The 14,940-nt window shown below is 31.5% G+C and overlaps 2 protein-coding genes across 19 annotated transcripts in view; one reads left to right on the top strand and one right to left on the bottom strand.

Annotated features, from left to right (window-relative positions):
• The window catches only part of LOC127712260 (neural cell adhesion molecule 1-B-like), a 210,506-nt gene that overhangs the window by 30,798 nt on the left and 164,768 nt on the right, over positions 1 to 14,940 (bottom strand). The gene's annotated exons all lie outside the window — the stretch shown is intronic.
• LOC127712269 (uncharacterized) overlaps positions 1 to 14,940 on the top strand; it is a 138,022-nt gene that overhangs the window by 15,128 nt on the left and 107,954 nt on the right. For 4 of the 14 annotated variants that reach the window (XM_052218645.1, XM_052218646.1, XM_052218643.1 and 1 more), the window contains exons 5-7: positions 394 to 506; positions 1,582 to 1,753; positions 3,295 to 5,110. The exons of 7 other annotated variants lie outside the window; for them this stretch is intronic. In XM_052218645.1, the coding sequence (XP_052074605.1) occupies positions 394 to 506; positions 1,582 to 1,753; positions 3,295 to 3,458 (449 nt within the window). In that variant the 3' untranslated portion in view covers positions 3,459 to 5,110. Of the gene's footprint in view, positions 1 to 393; positions 507 to 1,581; positions 1,754 to 3,294; positions 5,111 to 14,940 lie in introns of those variants that run through there. 3 more of the 14 variants (XR_007987011.1, XR_007987010.1, XM_052218650.1) reach the window with 2 other exon arrangements.

The raw sequence follows: 14,940 nt of genomic DNA, 5'->3' as shown, positions 1-14,940 counted from the left end.
TTTGAATAAAGGAGTTATGCGGTACTAGTACTCGTAAAACTTTCTAAACTTGATGTTCAATTTTAAAACAAATCAAATATGATGTGTTTGCTACTCTCTGTTCAGCACAACGTTTTTTTTAATGAAAGAAGCTGCGCTTACGTCAGAAAGGACAGTTCTTAAATTTTTCAATCTGATTTTTGAAAACAATAAATTGTTGACAAATAGTGTAGATCTACCAGTTGTCTAATATACAGAAAAATGTTTACTGATACAATCTGTTGTTCTTGTAATTTTGTTTTCTTTTTTATGTCATTATCATTTACGTTTTACCGTAACACCAAAATTAAACCCAGTTTATGACTTCCATTTATTATTGTTTGTTCTTTGAACTTTATTACTTTGTTTTGTCAGCGGAACCCTCAGTAAGAAATATGAAAAACTTCAGCTTAGATAACAGGAAGTTGAATGGCATTGTGATGATTTACAATGGTTATCCAAAACCTTTTTGCTCGGGAAAATTTGAGGTAAAAGCATTTTATTATAATCTGAATAAGTAGACGTAGTATGATGGACCATTCGTTTTGAATATTCCTTTGATTTTAGTATTATCATCTTATTTTTTACCACTTGTTATAGAACCATTTTTGGTATATTTAATTGGTTACAAAGAGAACCCGGTCTTCATCACGCAGTAAAAAGTAAAATCACAAAAATACTAAATTCCGCGGAAGAATCAAAAAGGAAAGTCCCTAATCAAATGGCAAAATCAAAATCTCAAACATATCTAACTAATGAATAACAACTGTCATATTCCTGACTTGGTACAGGCATTTTCTTATGTAGAAAATGGGATAAAAGTTGATTTTATAGCTAGCTAAACCTCTCACTTGCATGACAGTAAATGGTCATTCAGCAATCGGGCAACTGTTCAATTGTAATTCGATATTCCTTTAGACCGACTTAAACAGTCCGATAAAAGTAAGCCTTCAAACTGTTTGAATTCGCGCGCCGATGCTGTAATATCTGCATCAAAATGCGTTTTTACTAACTAAATGTCAAGAGCTCTAATTCTGGTGTTGACACGAAATAGCAGTGATGCATTCAAAGTCTCAGTAATTGCCTGTTTGTAAAATTTAAAGTAATCTGAACGGGTACATTTTTCTAAAATCAAGCAAAGAGGACCTTATCAAGATATGGCATAATATTTTAAAATTCAGCATTGATTTAAGCACCTGGTATTTTTCTAAATCCACTTGATCGAATTTTAGAGAGAGAGTGAGAGAGCGAGAGGATAGAGAGAGAGTGAGAGAGCGAGAGGATAGAGATAGAGAGAGAGAGAGCGAGACACGAAGGTTCCAGGACGGATGTGATGTTAGTAATAAATTACAGACAAAAGTTGGAGAATTAATTTCTAATTTAAAGTCAAATGTGAAAATTTATCTATTTATCTATTTGTGAACAAAACTTAAATTAAGCAAAACCGAAAAATCAAAAATACAATAAAAATTAGAGACTGGTATCAAGCAAAGTGATTCGATTTTAGATACATATATATATATTGATTAAGTCGCAAAACTGATTTAACAATCTTTATTTCAGGGAGAGGAAATTTCAAAGTTCATGAATATTAGTATTAAAAACATTTCAATATTCTACGAAACAAAGATAGAACTTGACTACATAACAGATATGTGTACAGGTACTGTCAATGTGACATGTACTTATGGTAATCACAAAGTGCTGATCACTCAACTCATACATGCATGTCCAGGTTAGCAGTTACATACATTTAAACATTCTCATTAGGTCAAACACAATATTGAAGTTCATTCGTAGTAGATATATTCTATTGAATTAACATTTGCAAGGAACATCAATACAAAAACCAGTTGATCGGTATTGACGGAATTTAATTTCTTTTAGTTTTGCTTTTATATTTGAATTGAATAAAATTTTGCAATATATTGGTAACGTGAAAGCAGCAATTTCAAATTGAAAACGCTAAAGGGTTTTAATCCTTCTATTTGTCGCATTGTTTTGACTTTCATGTTCTCATAGGTTTTACATTTTGATTTTCCAGTTTTTATTCACTAAACTATCGAAACAAAATTCATTACACTGTTACAAAAAAAAAAGATAAAATCACAAAAATACTGAACTCCGATAAAATACAAAACATACTAAACAATCGATTGCAAGCCTCATTTTTGACACGAACCAATTTAAAATGAAATAATTGCATACCCATCGTCTGTATTGAAATGGCGACAAAAGAAAGCTAATTCATTTTAATCATAACAACTTATCATCCCATGCAGACGATTAAGTATGGCATGATTTTGTGTATCAGAAATAAAAAAAAGTTATGATAAAAAGATGTATGTTTTACATATGTTATTGCAATATTTTGCAATGTTATGAAACAGTTGTATTCACATTTCATAGCCTTACATGTAAGCCTATGATAATTTAGAATTCATATGTATGTTACACATTAATATGTTTTCAATCTCAGAGTTTAAACAAGCTCTTTTGGTGCAACCTGTGCATCAGATCTATCGTATCAAATTTAATCATCATGTTTCGAAACTGATTGACTTTGATTAAATTCTTATACATGTGTTATAGCCAAAACGCTCATCGAACGTAAAAACAAGTAAAATAACAAAAATACTGAACTCCGAGGAATATTCAAAACAGAAAATCCATAAACAAGTGGCAAAATCAAGAGATCAAACAAATTAAACGAATGGATAATAACTGTCGTATTCCTGAATTGGTACAGACATTTTCTTGTGTAGATAATGATGGATCAAAAGATTGTTAGCCTTGTATCGTTGATACGGTTTTACCCTTTCAAGTGTTTTAGTCAGTTGATTATCTTTTGCTGATAGTTTTGTCTGGTTATTTCTGACCCAGTGTTTTGATAATCCTTTTTCAAATCGTCATAACTTCTTTCACTATTCACGATGACAAAAAATTGAGAATGAAAATGGGGAATGTGTCAAAAGAGACAACAACCCAACCGAAGAGTAGAAAACAGCAGAAGGTCACCAATGTCTCTTCAATACAGCGAAACAATCCCGCTCTCGATGGCGTTCTTCAGCAAGCCACTAAACAAAAATTTGAACAAGTTCAGTGATAAATGGCATCATACTCAATTCCGAAATATATAAATGAACTATAATAAAAAATCATACAAGACTTACTGTTACATATTCATAGAAATGCAAAAATAACAAGTCGGATTTGACTATGTCATCAATGAGTGTAGTTTATTTCGGCTGAAATTGTAATTATCTTATTTTGAAGATTCATCGGAATCGAGTCATACTACTATACAGATAATTTTGACAACATTAGCAGGATGCATGCTTGTGGGTTTTTGTTTGGCAGTCCACTGTTATCTAAAATGGAAACAGAACAGATTTTCGAGACCTAGTGCTCATTTGAGTTCACTTTTCCAACCTATATAAGTTGTTTATTTAGATATACAAATGGTATTGACAATTTACTACACAAATGTTGTGGTATATAAACGTAGAAAAATCCAGGTTATTCTATTATTGTGTCCAAAATCTGTAATGTTTATATAGATAGACAGATATTTTTATTTTGAAATACAACTTGGTTCTTATACATGAAATACAATATATTACAGTTTTAAAAATATGCAATCAATAAACACGTATATTTATACAAACTAGCCTTTAGAGGCTTATGATGCAGTATCATTTATGTACGAAAAATTATATGAATAAATTTTAAAAAAATCAAATTTATCCTTATTATATCTGAGGCTTATTTCTTATTAGATACAATGTAGTTCCAATATATCAGTTGTGGTTAATATTAAATGAGAAAAATGAAGATGCAAGTATCTGAATAATTATTGGTTTGATAATGTAAGGGTTGTACATGGAAAAGTAGGAAGATAAGAGTTGTCTCTCTTTGTACGTATCCACATTATATTAAGTGAAAAATAGAATTTGTAATAAAAGATAAAAAAGAATTTATCACCTAGAATTGACTAAATTCTGACAGTTGATCTATATAATAATCATTTATGCCATTTACTGATATAGCAAAATAGTATGTAAACACTATATCCTATTTTTGAAAAAGTAAAAATTGAAAATGTTAATGCATTCATGAAAATATCTGACACTATTTATCACAATAAGTACATAACAAGCATATGTAACAATGATCATCCAGCAATGAACAGACCGGACCCTACTTAGTACAATGCAGCTATTATAAAATATATTAAATGACTAGAGTGTGTGCTTTTTTTCTTATATATATGATCAAAAGCGCTGGACACGAGGCTATGCTATTGGTGCGGTAGTGCATCAAAAATGTGAGTTCCCGTCGAAGGACAAAAGTTTTTCAGCACAGAAATCTATTTATACCATCGTTGGGTTTTATTTTTAGACTCATATAAATATTTGTATAAATATTTGTAGTAACCTTGTATTTGAAACACACTGAGATCCAGTGGACATATATATTGTATGGCTGTCACTTGCTTAGACTTGCTTTTATGACATACTTATTGTTAGTGACTGCATAATGAGCGGAATCACTATCCCATACGATATACAAAAAAAAATGTTAAATAGTTTGAAAAAAAGTAAAATCACAAAAAATACTGAACTCCGAGGAAAATTCATAACGGAAAGTCCGTAATCAAACGGCAAAATCAAATGCTCAAACACATCAAACTAAAGGATAACAACTGTCACATTCCTGACTTGGTACAGGCATTTTCTTATGTAGAAAATGGTGGATTAAACTTGGTTTTATAGCTAGCCAAACATCTTACTTGTATTACAGTCGCATCAAATTCCATTATATTGAAAGCGAAGCATGAACAAAACAAACAGACATAAAAGATAAAAATGTCAAAAATAGGAATATAGCTGTCTACATTATGTTTTAATCTTAATAACTATAAAAACAAACAAATATTTAACAAAGAAGCACAAAAAGGCATATAGAAAAACCACATTAGCACAAATAAAGGACAAGAATACAGAAATCATAGAACAAAAACACAACGAAAGGTTAAGCGATTGGTGCTGTAGTGTACAAAACGTGTGAGGTAAATAGGAACAAAATCGTGTCAGCATAAACATTTTATTCTTACACTGTTGGGTTAAATGTTCAGAATTATATTATATATACAGACTATATTTTTTCTTTGTCTTCAAATAAATATCAAAACTTTTTCCAGTGGTGATGCTTTATCATATATTTGATGAAAAGTTTCCTAGTGAGTGGGTGAGATAGGATGTTTTTTTTTAGCCTCGGTAGCAAGTTACTTTGGTGTGTACAATTTAAGGTTTACATTATTCATGTTATTTGAACAATATAGTATTACATATACAGCATTATAATATGTGTACTAAAACATAGGCGAAAGACATCAAAGAGACATTCAAACTGATAAGTCGAAAATAAACTTACAAAATCACAATAGTCCACAAAACACAACATAGAAAACTAAAGGTTGAGTAACCTGAACCAGCTGCAGAGATATCATTGTCTCAGCAAACATAACTGAAGTGCGACAACGTGACTGGATAGTACTGGGTAATCTGCAATCGAAACTCATGAGCAGTTTTTCATACATTTAAAACTAGATATTTTGAATGTTCTGGTAAAAACAGAAGAGCATTGACCGAACGGTTAACCAAATGCTAATAGATACCACAAATTTAATTGATAAACGCCATAAGCAATTTTTCGTTTTAAAATCCAGTGATGCTCGAATAAAAAAGTGATAAAGGCCAAATAAAATACGACCTCGCACTGCAAGGTTCGCCAAATATAGCTAAGGTTATCCATAGACTATCTATGGTAAATCGTTAGTATTGTAAAAATCTAAAGTGTTTCAACAATATTTTTGTGTATTTAGTGTAAAAAAAGAGTTTAAATCAATTCAGGACCCATCAATGTGAAGTTTGTAATTAGCAAATCCACACAAAAGAGCTAACTAATTATGATCAAGAGAATCATTATGATATTCTTTTATGTTGCTGTTTCGTATGGTGTATGCTTGCGATTCCTTTCAATAGTGAAAATATAATAGACAGTTATAAGTTAGCAAAGTTTTGTGTTTACACATTTCAGTTAAATATGAATCCAATATGAAATCTTGTTTTAATCTAGATAGCGTTCCCTCCTTTGTAGATAAAGTATATTTTCTATAAGTCATTTTTTTTCTCTATAATTTTGATAGAATATTTTACCAAGGTTTGGGAAAACATTACTTTTTGTTTTCACTGCATCGTTTTAACTCGTTCATATAAAAAAATAATAATAATGACTAATATGTGTTATGCCATATAGTCTCCTATCTCTTACCTGCACTAAACAATTATTGTTTTGAAAAAACAAATAATCACTACAGGAAAAATCATAGATAAGGAAATGCATTCATTCAAAAACCATTTTGCAGATGAATATTTTGGGGTCGATTTGTGAATTGTATCTTCTTTTTTTTCCTTTTTTTCTATTATTCTTAAAGTTTTAAGAGCACACAATAATCCATGTTAGAAAAGCAGATTTAGTCTTAGGTTTTTATATAACCATTTATGTTTTATCTTTTGTTATACAATACAGTTATCAATAGTTGTTTTGATTGTTATTTCCGTTTTTGAAAAAAAAACTCTGTAAAGCTTTGTTTATGCATGATATGCTCATTTGTTTCTATGAAGATTGTCTTTTAGATAATGATCGAGTCAAATCATTGAAGCGTTATGATATACAATAAAAATGAACTTAACATGATTGAAAAGACCTCGGGGAACTTTTTGAAAGCTGTCAAAATTCCCTGTTTAGAACATTTTATAACCTTACGTGCTTTAAGTATGTTCTACCTTTTGACTCCTTATTAAATCATTTTCTACAAAAATGCACCACTTTAAACCGTTTGAACTAACTCCATTTTCATACATACTAGAGTCATGAATTTGAATTGTTTGAATTGTTTCGGTTTTTATACATCATTGGCTTTTGAATATTTGGCTTTGAGCGTTCAGGATGAAGGGAAATCCATAAAAGAGGGACGAAAGATCCAAGAGGGACAGTCAAACTCACAGATCGAAAACAAACTGACAACGCCATGGCCAAAAATAAAAAGACAAACAGACAAATAATAGTTCAGATGACACAACATAGAAAACTAAAGACTAAGCAACACGAACCCCACCAAATACTGGGGTGATATCAGGTGCTCCGGAAGGGTAAGCAGATCCTGCTCCACATGTGGCACCCGTCGTGTTGCTTATGTTATTACAAATCCAGTAAATAGTCTAATTCGGTAGGTCACATTTGTGAAAAGGGAAGGGTATTGTAGTCACGACATAAGGAACATATCCTTAAAAGTGAAATTAATAACGTGTTATTTTTATTTTTTTCAGATATTTGTTTGTTTTCAACAGACTTAAATCAGTTATTTTTCATTGAAAGAATATACTTTTTTAGAAGCACAGTGGCATTATTACTTACGTTTTCTTCCTTGAAATGAACTTTATTTGGTCGATTTGGGAGATACAAATTGACCGAGAAAGACATATAGTCTCTATATTTAATTTTTCAAAGATTTAAACCAGATTCAATCACTTACATGTATGTGATGAATGATAAGAGTATTTTGTTATTTGAATGAACTTTCTCAAAACATGTCTATTAAATTGGGTTTAAAGTCATATGAAAGTCAAATAAAACAAAAAAAATATGAAAATGTTCTATATTCCGCAATGGCTTTTAAGTTTTACTATGTCACATGTGTACATAAACTGTCTTGTATAAGAAAATCCTTCATCCCTTTATCCTATCAAAATCTTTATAAAGCTACTACTATTCATTTTTTTGTCTAACCGTTCACTTATGGTCCGACATCTGTATCGTTTCAGTAACCTTAACTACGCGACCTCTCGTTAGAACTTCGGCAACCGCACAGTGAAAGTGCGATGTAAATCCGTGATGAAAAAATGTAAATAAACGTGGACCTAGGGTAGAACGTAATACCTGATTCATAATTACATATTAAATACACCAAATCATCAAAACAAAGGATAAGTAAAAGTTTAATTACAAAGTGGAACACATGGAAAATATAAATAAAAATCACTTATTTTTCAATTGTTGCACGTGCATCGTGTAGATTGTTTATCAATGTCGAAGTCCGGTAAACTTCGGCAACAACCTCAAACGTTTTGTAGTTTAGAGGTTGATTTTCGTATATTACTTTTTTATTGATCTGGCCGTAAGTTTTCCCAATCAAAATTGTAACATATTTTTCAAGTCGGGGTCTTTTATAGGCGACTATAAGGTATCGGGTTTTGTCAAATTTGAATGCCATATTGTTGACTCTAATTGCTTACGTCCACTTCATTAGAACTCGGATGGATAGTTCCATTGTCAATTATACCACATCTCCTTATTGTCATATGAACAGTTTTGAATATTAAATTCTTAGAAGCACATATACTCTAGATTTCACATAAAGATTCTTAGAAGCACACACACTCTAAATTCCATATAAAGTGAACACGTATGCCTTATGCATTAGTGGATATAGATTTAAAAGGTAACGAAGTTTTTCTCACAATGACTTTATACATCAAAACACATGGAAATGTCGCAGCAAGTCACACATGTGAAACAAGAATAAGAGTTCAGTTGACTAGGTCTGATGATTGACTGATCAACTGAACATTGCCCAATAATGTATTGTTCAGTATTTTAAATGCAATTCAGATGGAAATAACTGTTACAGTTAGTGTTATGTTCACTACTGATAGTTACTTCACCAAGAATATCACTAAACATATTGTGAATTATTCCCCTTTATACATCGTTTTTACAATTACTTCAGTTTATTCATTACGAAAGTTAAGGTTTTGTAGATGTCATTTCGTTAAGTAATGGCATACTATAGAAATGGATCCTCATTTATACAATAAAAAGCCTATACATACACACGAAAAGGACCCATACATTGTAATTGACTGTCTTGACTATGCATGGCTATGGAATTGAGATATCAAGTTTACGACTAGCTACTTCTCTTTCCATTGCAGAGTTGTGACATTTTAAAATTTATGTTCCCTAATGCATGTAGCAATTTAGCTCTCATGATGAGGTATTATTCGTACCACACTACACTGTACGGAATGTGATTCGAAAAAAATGGTACTAAAATTGCGTAAACAAGGTAAATTTGATAGACAAAAGACAAATTGAAAGAGTTGGTATTACTTTGTTTCATTAAAAAGAATGGCGAACGTAGATCCAAGTATCTTGTCTTGGGGAGGGATAAATCCTACTTTGTAAAGAATCACTCTGATTCAAACAAAAAATTCTCTGAAACTGACATTATCAAGATGCTTGATTTCTTGATTGACAACATCAGGAACATATTTGTTACGTTTGGAGGACGTGTTTTTCAACAGACTGTCGGAATTCAAATGGGAACCAATTGTGCCCCTCTTCTTGCCGACTTGTTTCTTTATTATTATGAGGCTGACTTCATACAGGACCATCTTAGGAAGAAAGACAAAAAGTTAGCAATATCCTTTAACTTTACGTTCCGCTCTATAGATGATGTTCTCTCACTAAATAACACAACATTTGGTGACTATGTTGAACGAATCTATCCCATCGAACTAGAGATAAAGGATACTACAGATACAGTTAAGTCTGCCTTATATCTTGACTTACATCTAGAAATTGACAATGAGGGTCGGTTGAAAACAAAACTTTACGACAAAAGAGATGATTTCAGCTTCCCAATTGCATTTCTATGTAGCAACATTCCAGCAGCGTCTGCATACGGAGTATATATCTCCCAATGATACGATATGCCCGGGCTTGTATTTCCTATCATGATTTCCTTGATAGAGGATTGCTGCTCACAAGGAAGCTATTAAACCAAGAGTTCCAAATGGTGAAGTTGAAATCATCCCTTCGTAAATTTTACGGACGCCATCACGAGTTGGTTGACCGTTATGGAATAACCGTTTCACAGATGATATATTCCTTATGTCGTTACTACAATACCTTTCCCTTTTCACGAATGTGACCTACCGAATTAGACTATTTACCGAATTTGTAATAACATAAGCAACACGACGGGTGCCACATGTGGAGCAGGATCTGCTTACCCTTCCGGAACACCTGAGATCACCCCCAGTTTTTGGTGGGGTTCGTGTTGCTTAGTCTTTAGTTTTCTATGTTGTGTCATCTGTACTTTTTTTTGCCTGTTTGTCTTTTTATTTTTGGCCATGGCGTTGTCAGTTTGTTTTCGATCTATGAGTTTGACTGTCCCGCGGGTATCTTTCGTCCCTCTTTGATAGACTTTTCAACCATCATGAGACAGAATATTGCAATATTTCCATTGGTTATTTGTCAGGTCATTGATGACTTTTCAAGATTAAAACGATGAACTGTTTCTGCATTGCAACGTTATTTTGTTGTGATTCAGGATTATCCTTGATCGTCTTTGACAAATTGAAAAAGAAAATGTTAGAACACACGGGTTTGTTTCTACTTTTTTGTTATTATAATAAGAAATTTGAAAAGAGAGTAAACGTGACATCTTTAAACACCAATGTATTTTTGTCATATGTTCATGTGTATGTGAGGAATAGTGAAAAGCCTGTCAAAACTGGTATATTGTTATAAACAGTATGCATTAAATGTAAAATGAAGTCTATCATATTGTCTTAAATTCTGCATACTACATTCACAACTTCACAATTCTCATATTTGACGATATATATTATAATTATCCGCCAACCCGATCACCAATTTTATCAATAACTCTACTGATAAAACGGAGTGTGTTTTATATTATCATAATATAACTATCCAACAATTAAAAATGGAAACTCGAAAGTTACATACGTCACCACGGAGTAATTTATTACATACTTTAACATATTTACCTGACAATATCGGGATATTGGTAATTAGTCAAATCTTAACCGGAAATTGTGATAATATTAAAATTCCAAAATGGATAAAATTGTAAACAACGTCACAATGTTTAGCCTTTAAATAAATAATTTATTTGGGTACGTTGATGTAAGCATACGAGGTGTAGTGTGTCTTATACTGTTAGAGGGTTATAATGTTTAACAGCCATATCATATCAATGTGAAAACACGTTAATTATGAGCTACGAAAATCAAATAGTTCGTGCATTTTTCCGAGTAGGTTTAAAAAAATTTCAAATAAATATGTTTCACTGTGGGTTAGCATTCATTCGCTGTCACTTTCCTTTAGATTTACAACTGTTGGTTATATTGATAATTTAGAATCGTCATTGAAGGTGGAGCAAGAATTCTGTGTTAATTAATTCTTTTGATGTGTCCTTTGTATGTAAGAGTTACATTCCTTTGTACTATGTTCAATTCAAAAAAGTGGATTGTCTACCTTGAACAGGGTCATAGAATGGTTTGAAAACTCCACTTCATTACCTTGTTAACCTGAACTGTATACGTAAAGCAAGATATTGTAAATTAAGTTAAATTTGTTTAAACAAAGGAAATACTATTACCGTCCAAAACATTATTTGAAGATTTTACTTAAACTCCAAGAACATTCTTTGGATAAATAATTGATATTTTAAAGTTTAATGTCTATGCATCATTCTGTAAATTCAAATTTTTTAATGTTTTCACAGTAAATGTTTGAAAGTTTATCAAAATCGAAACCTGTTTCTTTGTTGTTGATTTTATTCAAATTTAATGGGAAAATAAGGAGAATCTGCCCCTGCATAACTTTGTCTTTAGACAGTTTTTTTAATTGGTCTTCAATAATTTAGGTAATTGTTGATTAAATCATCATTTTGGCCTTGAGCATCATCACATGTTAGTGTGTTATGCATCTAAATTTGTATTTTGTATCTGCATATTCAGAGTTTACAGTATTGTGTGAAATCATCTTATTTTTTGTGTTTCATAAGTTTTTGCAATTGAAAATTTTGGGATCAATATTTTGTTTTTCAATTAACAAAGAAGACAAAAATGCACACACAATAATTTGATTATACTAATAAATTATACATAAAGATATATCACAGTTTACTCATCATCATCTGAATCTTCATATTCACTACCAATTGTATCATTTTGGTCTATTTGTACATTTTCAATGTCATTAGGCTCAATTTGGTCATTGCGGTAATGATATAACAGATTTACAAAGTTATTCCATAATTCATCTGTAAAAGTATATTGTTTTGGTGTCAAAACCCGATATCCAGATTGTCGACGTGGATGGTCATGTTGCACACGGTGTTGTACAGATGAAGCAGGTCTATCAACATATTCATTCCAATCAAGTATTGATAGTCCCAACTTAATTTCATACATTAAATTATGATAATGTAACCTTTTATCCACATGTACAAGAAATGTATTATGATAACTCTCAATATAATGAGTGTCACGACAATGTGTATACTTTTCTGGATGCTTATAAATATAAAGGTTTTGTATACTGTTCCTTAGCAACGACTCGGCTGGTGGATCCCAAATAATGTCTCGTGATGGCACATAGTCATAAGTTTTGCATCTAGATGTTTGATGACAGTTCCTATGATCTTGTTTGCAGTGGTCCACAATGGAATCAAGCAAGAGCACTAATTGAGCAGCATTGCCATTACAGTTCTTCATTGCCCAGTAAACATGGGTTTTAACACCAGCGGAGTTGTCTCTTTGTTCCGGATGCCATGTCTTTCCGATGTTTTTCCTTGTCCCCTTTGTAATCTTTGCCATATTCCTGCGCACCTCCTTTGCACCATGCCAAGTGTCATAGGAATCAATTACATCTGGTTGGTTTTGGCTCAGATATTTACTGACAGATGCATTTCTACCATGCGAATGAACTTTCACCTTTATCCTTTTCCTTTCGAAATCTTCGTATGGCTTTTCTGTTCCATAAGTTTCATGTTTCTGGCAACTCCTTTCCTGGTTCTTAGTAACGTGACTATATCCTACTACTTTATGAGTCAAGTTTCCCAGAGCTGTTACATCAGTGTGAAAACTGTTCTTTCTGCATGCATGTCTTGCATCTGTCATAATGTCAAGTTTATTATCATTGTAAGAATTTTTATTTTTTTCCTCTTTTAAAGCATCATCAATGCTCTTGTCCCGAAGCGATATCACCACCTGTTTGAATGTTGGAAACATTTTTTCACGGAATCGTTTCTGTAGAAGTCCAATCTTAGCAAAACTACTAAATCGTTCAAATAGGGCAGGAAACATTCCAGCACAGAGATAAGAATGAATCAACTTGTAATTCACTGTAAAGTCCTGCTTCAGTGCGGAGGAGGAATGCCAGAAAATCGGAAAAGATGTGGTTTTAACTGGTTTAACAACTAGTCTGGCAACGTGTCCAATTTTTGTCATTTCGGCCGGTTCAAGGGGACCATACCACTGTGATAGACGTACCAGTTCAAACAGTTTCTGTTTTGAGCAAACAAAAAGGTCTTGGTGATCCTGTCCACTATTATCAATAGGATTTATTCTTTCTTCCAGCTTTGGAGTTGAACAGTTCTGATTGTAAAAGTCCATCAAAATGTTCAAAATGTCCACATTAGATTTTACTTTCATTTTCCTCTTTAAGCCTTCATATTTTTCATCAAATGCCAACTTTTGTGAATCATTGTCAAAATTGTAGTCAATGGATTTTCGAGGTTTTCTTACATATTTGTATGATTTCACTTCTCCATTTGAAAGTCTCTTTCTATTATAATACTCCACATTTGTAATATTACTTACACAGCCAAATTTTGCTCACCTGAATTTCACGTGAATTTCACATGAATTTCACGTGAATTTCACAATAATTTCACATGAATTTCACAATAATTTCACGTTAATTTCACGTGAAGTGATTTCACGTGAAATTCACGTTAAATTTTCAGGTGAAATAATTTCACGTGAATTCCACGTAAAACATTTCATGTGAATTTCACGTGAAAAAATATAAATGGTGTCAAGTTAAAAAAAAATAACCGAAAATCAAACATTTTGTCAACCTCTAATACCTTGTATTATATGTATCATATATTCCATGGAAATCTTAATTTAATTTGAAAAATTCTATTTTCACGTGAAATTCACGTGAGTATTTCACGTGAAATTCATGTGAATATTTCATGTTAAATTCATGTGAATCTTTGATGATATATTCACATGAAAAATTTCACGTTAAATTCACGTGAACAATTTCACATGAAATTAACATGAATCAAAACTCATGTGAAAATGTTATGTTTCATTTTATCTGTATTAAACCATGATTTCATAAGAGAAATTTAACTTTATTGAGTTAAATTTTTGTAACATGAGAAACAAATTCACCTGAATTTTGCTATTATTCATTCCAGTTTTCTTTTTGCAAAATTGAATCATTTCAAAACTGTTATTATTTGTCTCTCAAGATTTACATATTTGAACAAACAATCATTGTAAATGATAAATATTTATCTTTTTGTTAAGCATGAATTATCTCCCTTGATAGTGGGTAGATGCAACTACAAAAACATGTTGGTTTTGAATAATATTTTCTATCACTGTTTATATTTATCTCTAGTAGAGTCATTAGGATGGAATTTTGTATACATGTGTATCTCTTATTTCAAATTCCTAGATGCCTATATTATATTGATGGACTAATTGATTTACTAGTAATATTTCTATAATTATTAATTAGTAAATTTAATTACTTTCACACATCTTATGTCGTCTTTACTTTTATACTTTTAAAAAATGTGGGAGGTAACTCCAACTTATGAAATAGATTACTGTTACTGTAATAGATTCTTTACTTCCCATTATTGCAAAGAAAAAAAAGATAATATATATATATATATATATGATATATATATATATCATTAACTTCCAAACATGAGTTATCTCCCTTTTTTACTGT

Source organism: Mytilus californianus, unplaced genomic scaffold (genome assembly GCF_021869535.1).
Source record: "Mytilus californianus isolate M0D057914Y unplaced genomic scaffold, xbMytCali1.0.p SCAF_8, whole genome shotgun sequence".
NCBI classification, from domain to species: Eukaryota; Metazoa; Mollusca; class Bivalvia; order Mytilida; family Mytilidae; genus Mytilus; species Mytilus californianus.
The sequence above is the reverse complement of the archived record's forward strand: the minus strand, read 5'-3'. Positions and strand labels throughout refer to the sequence as shown.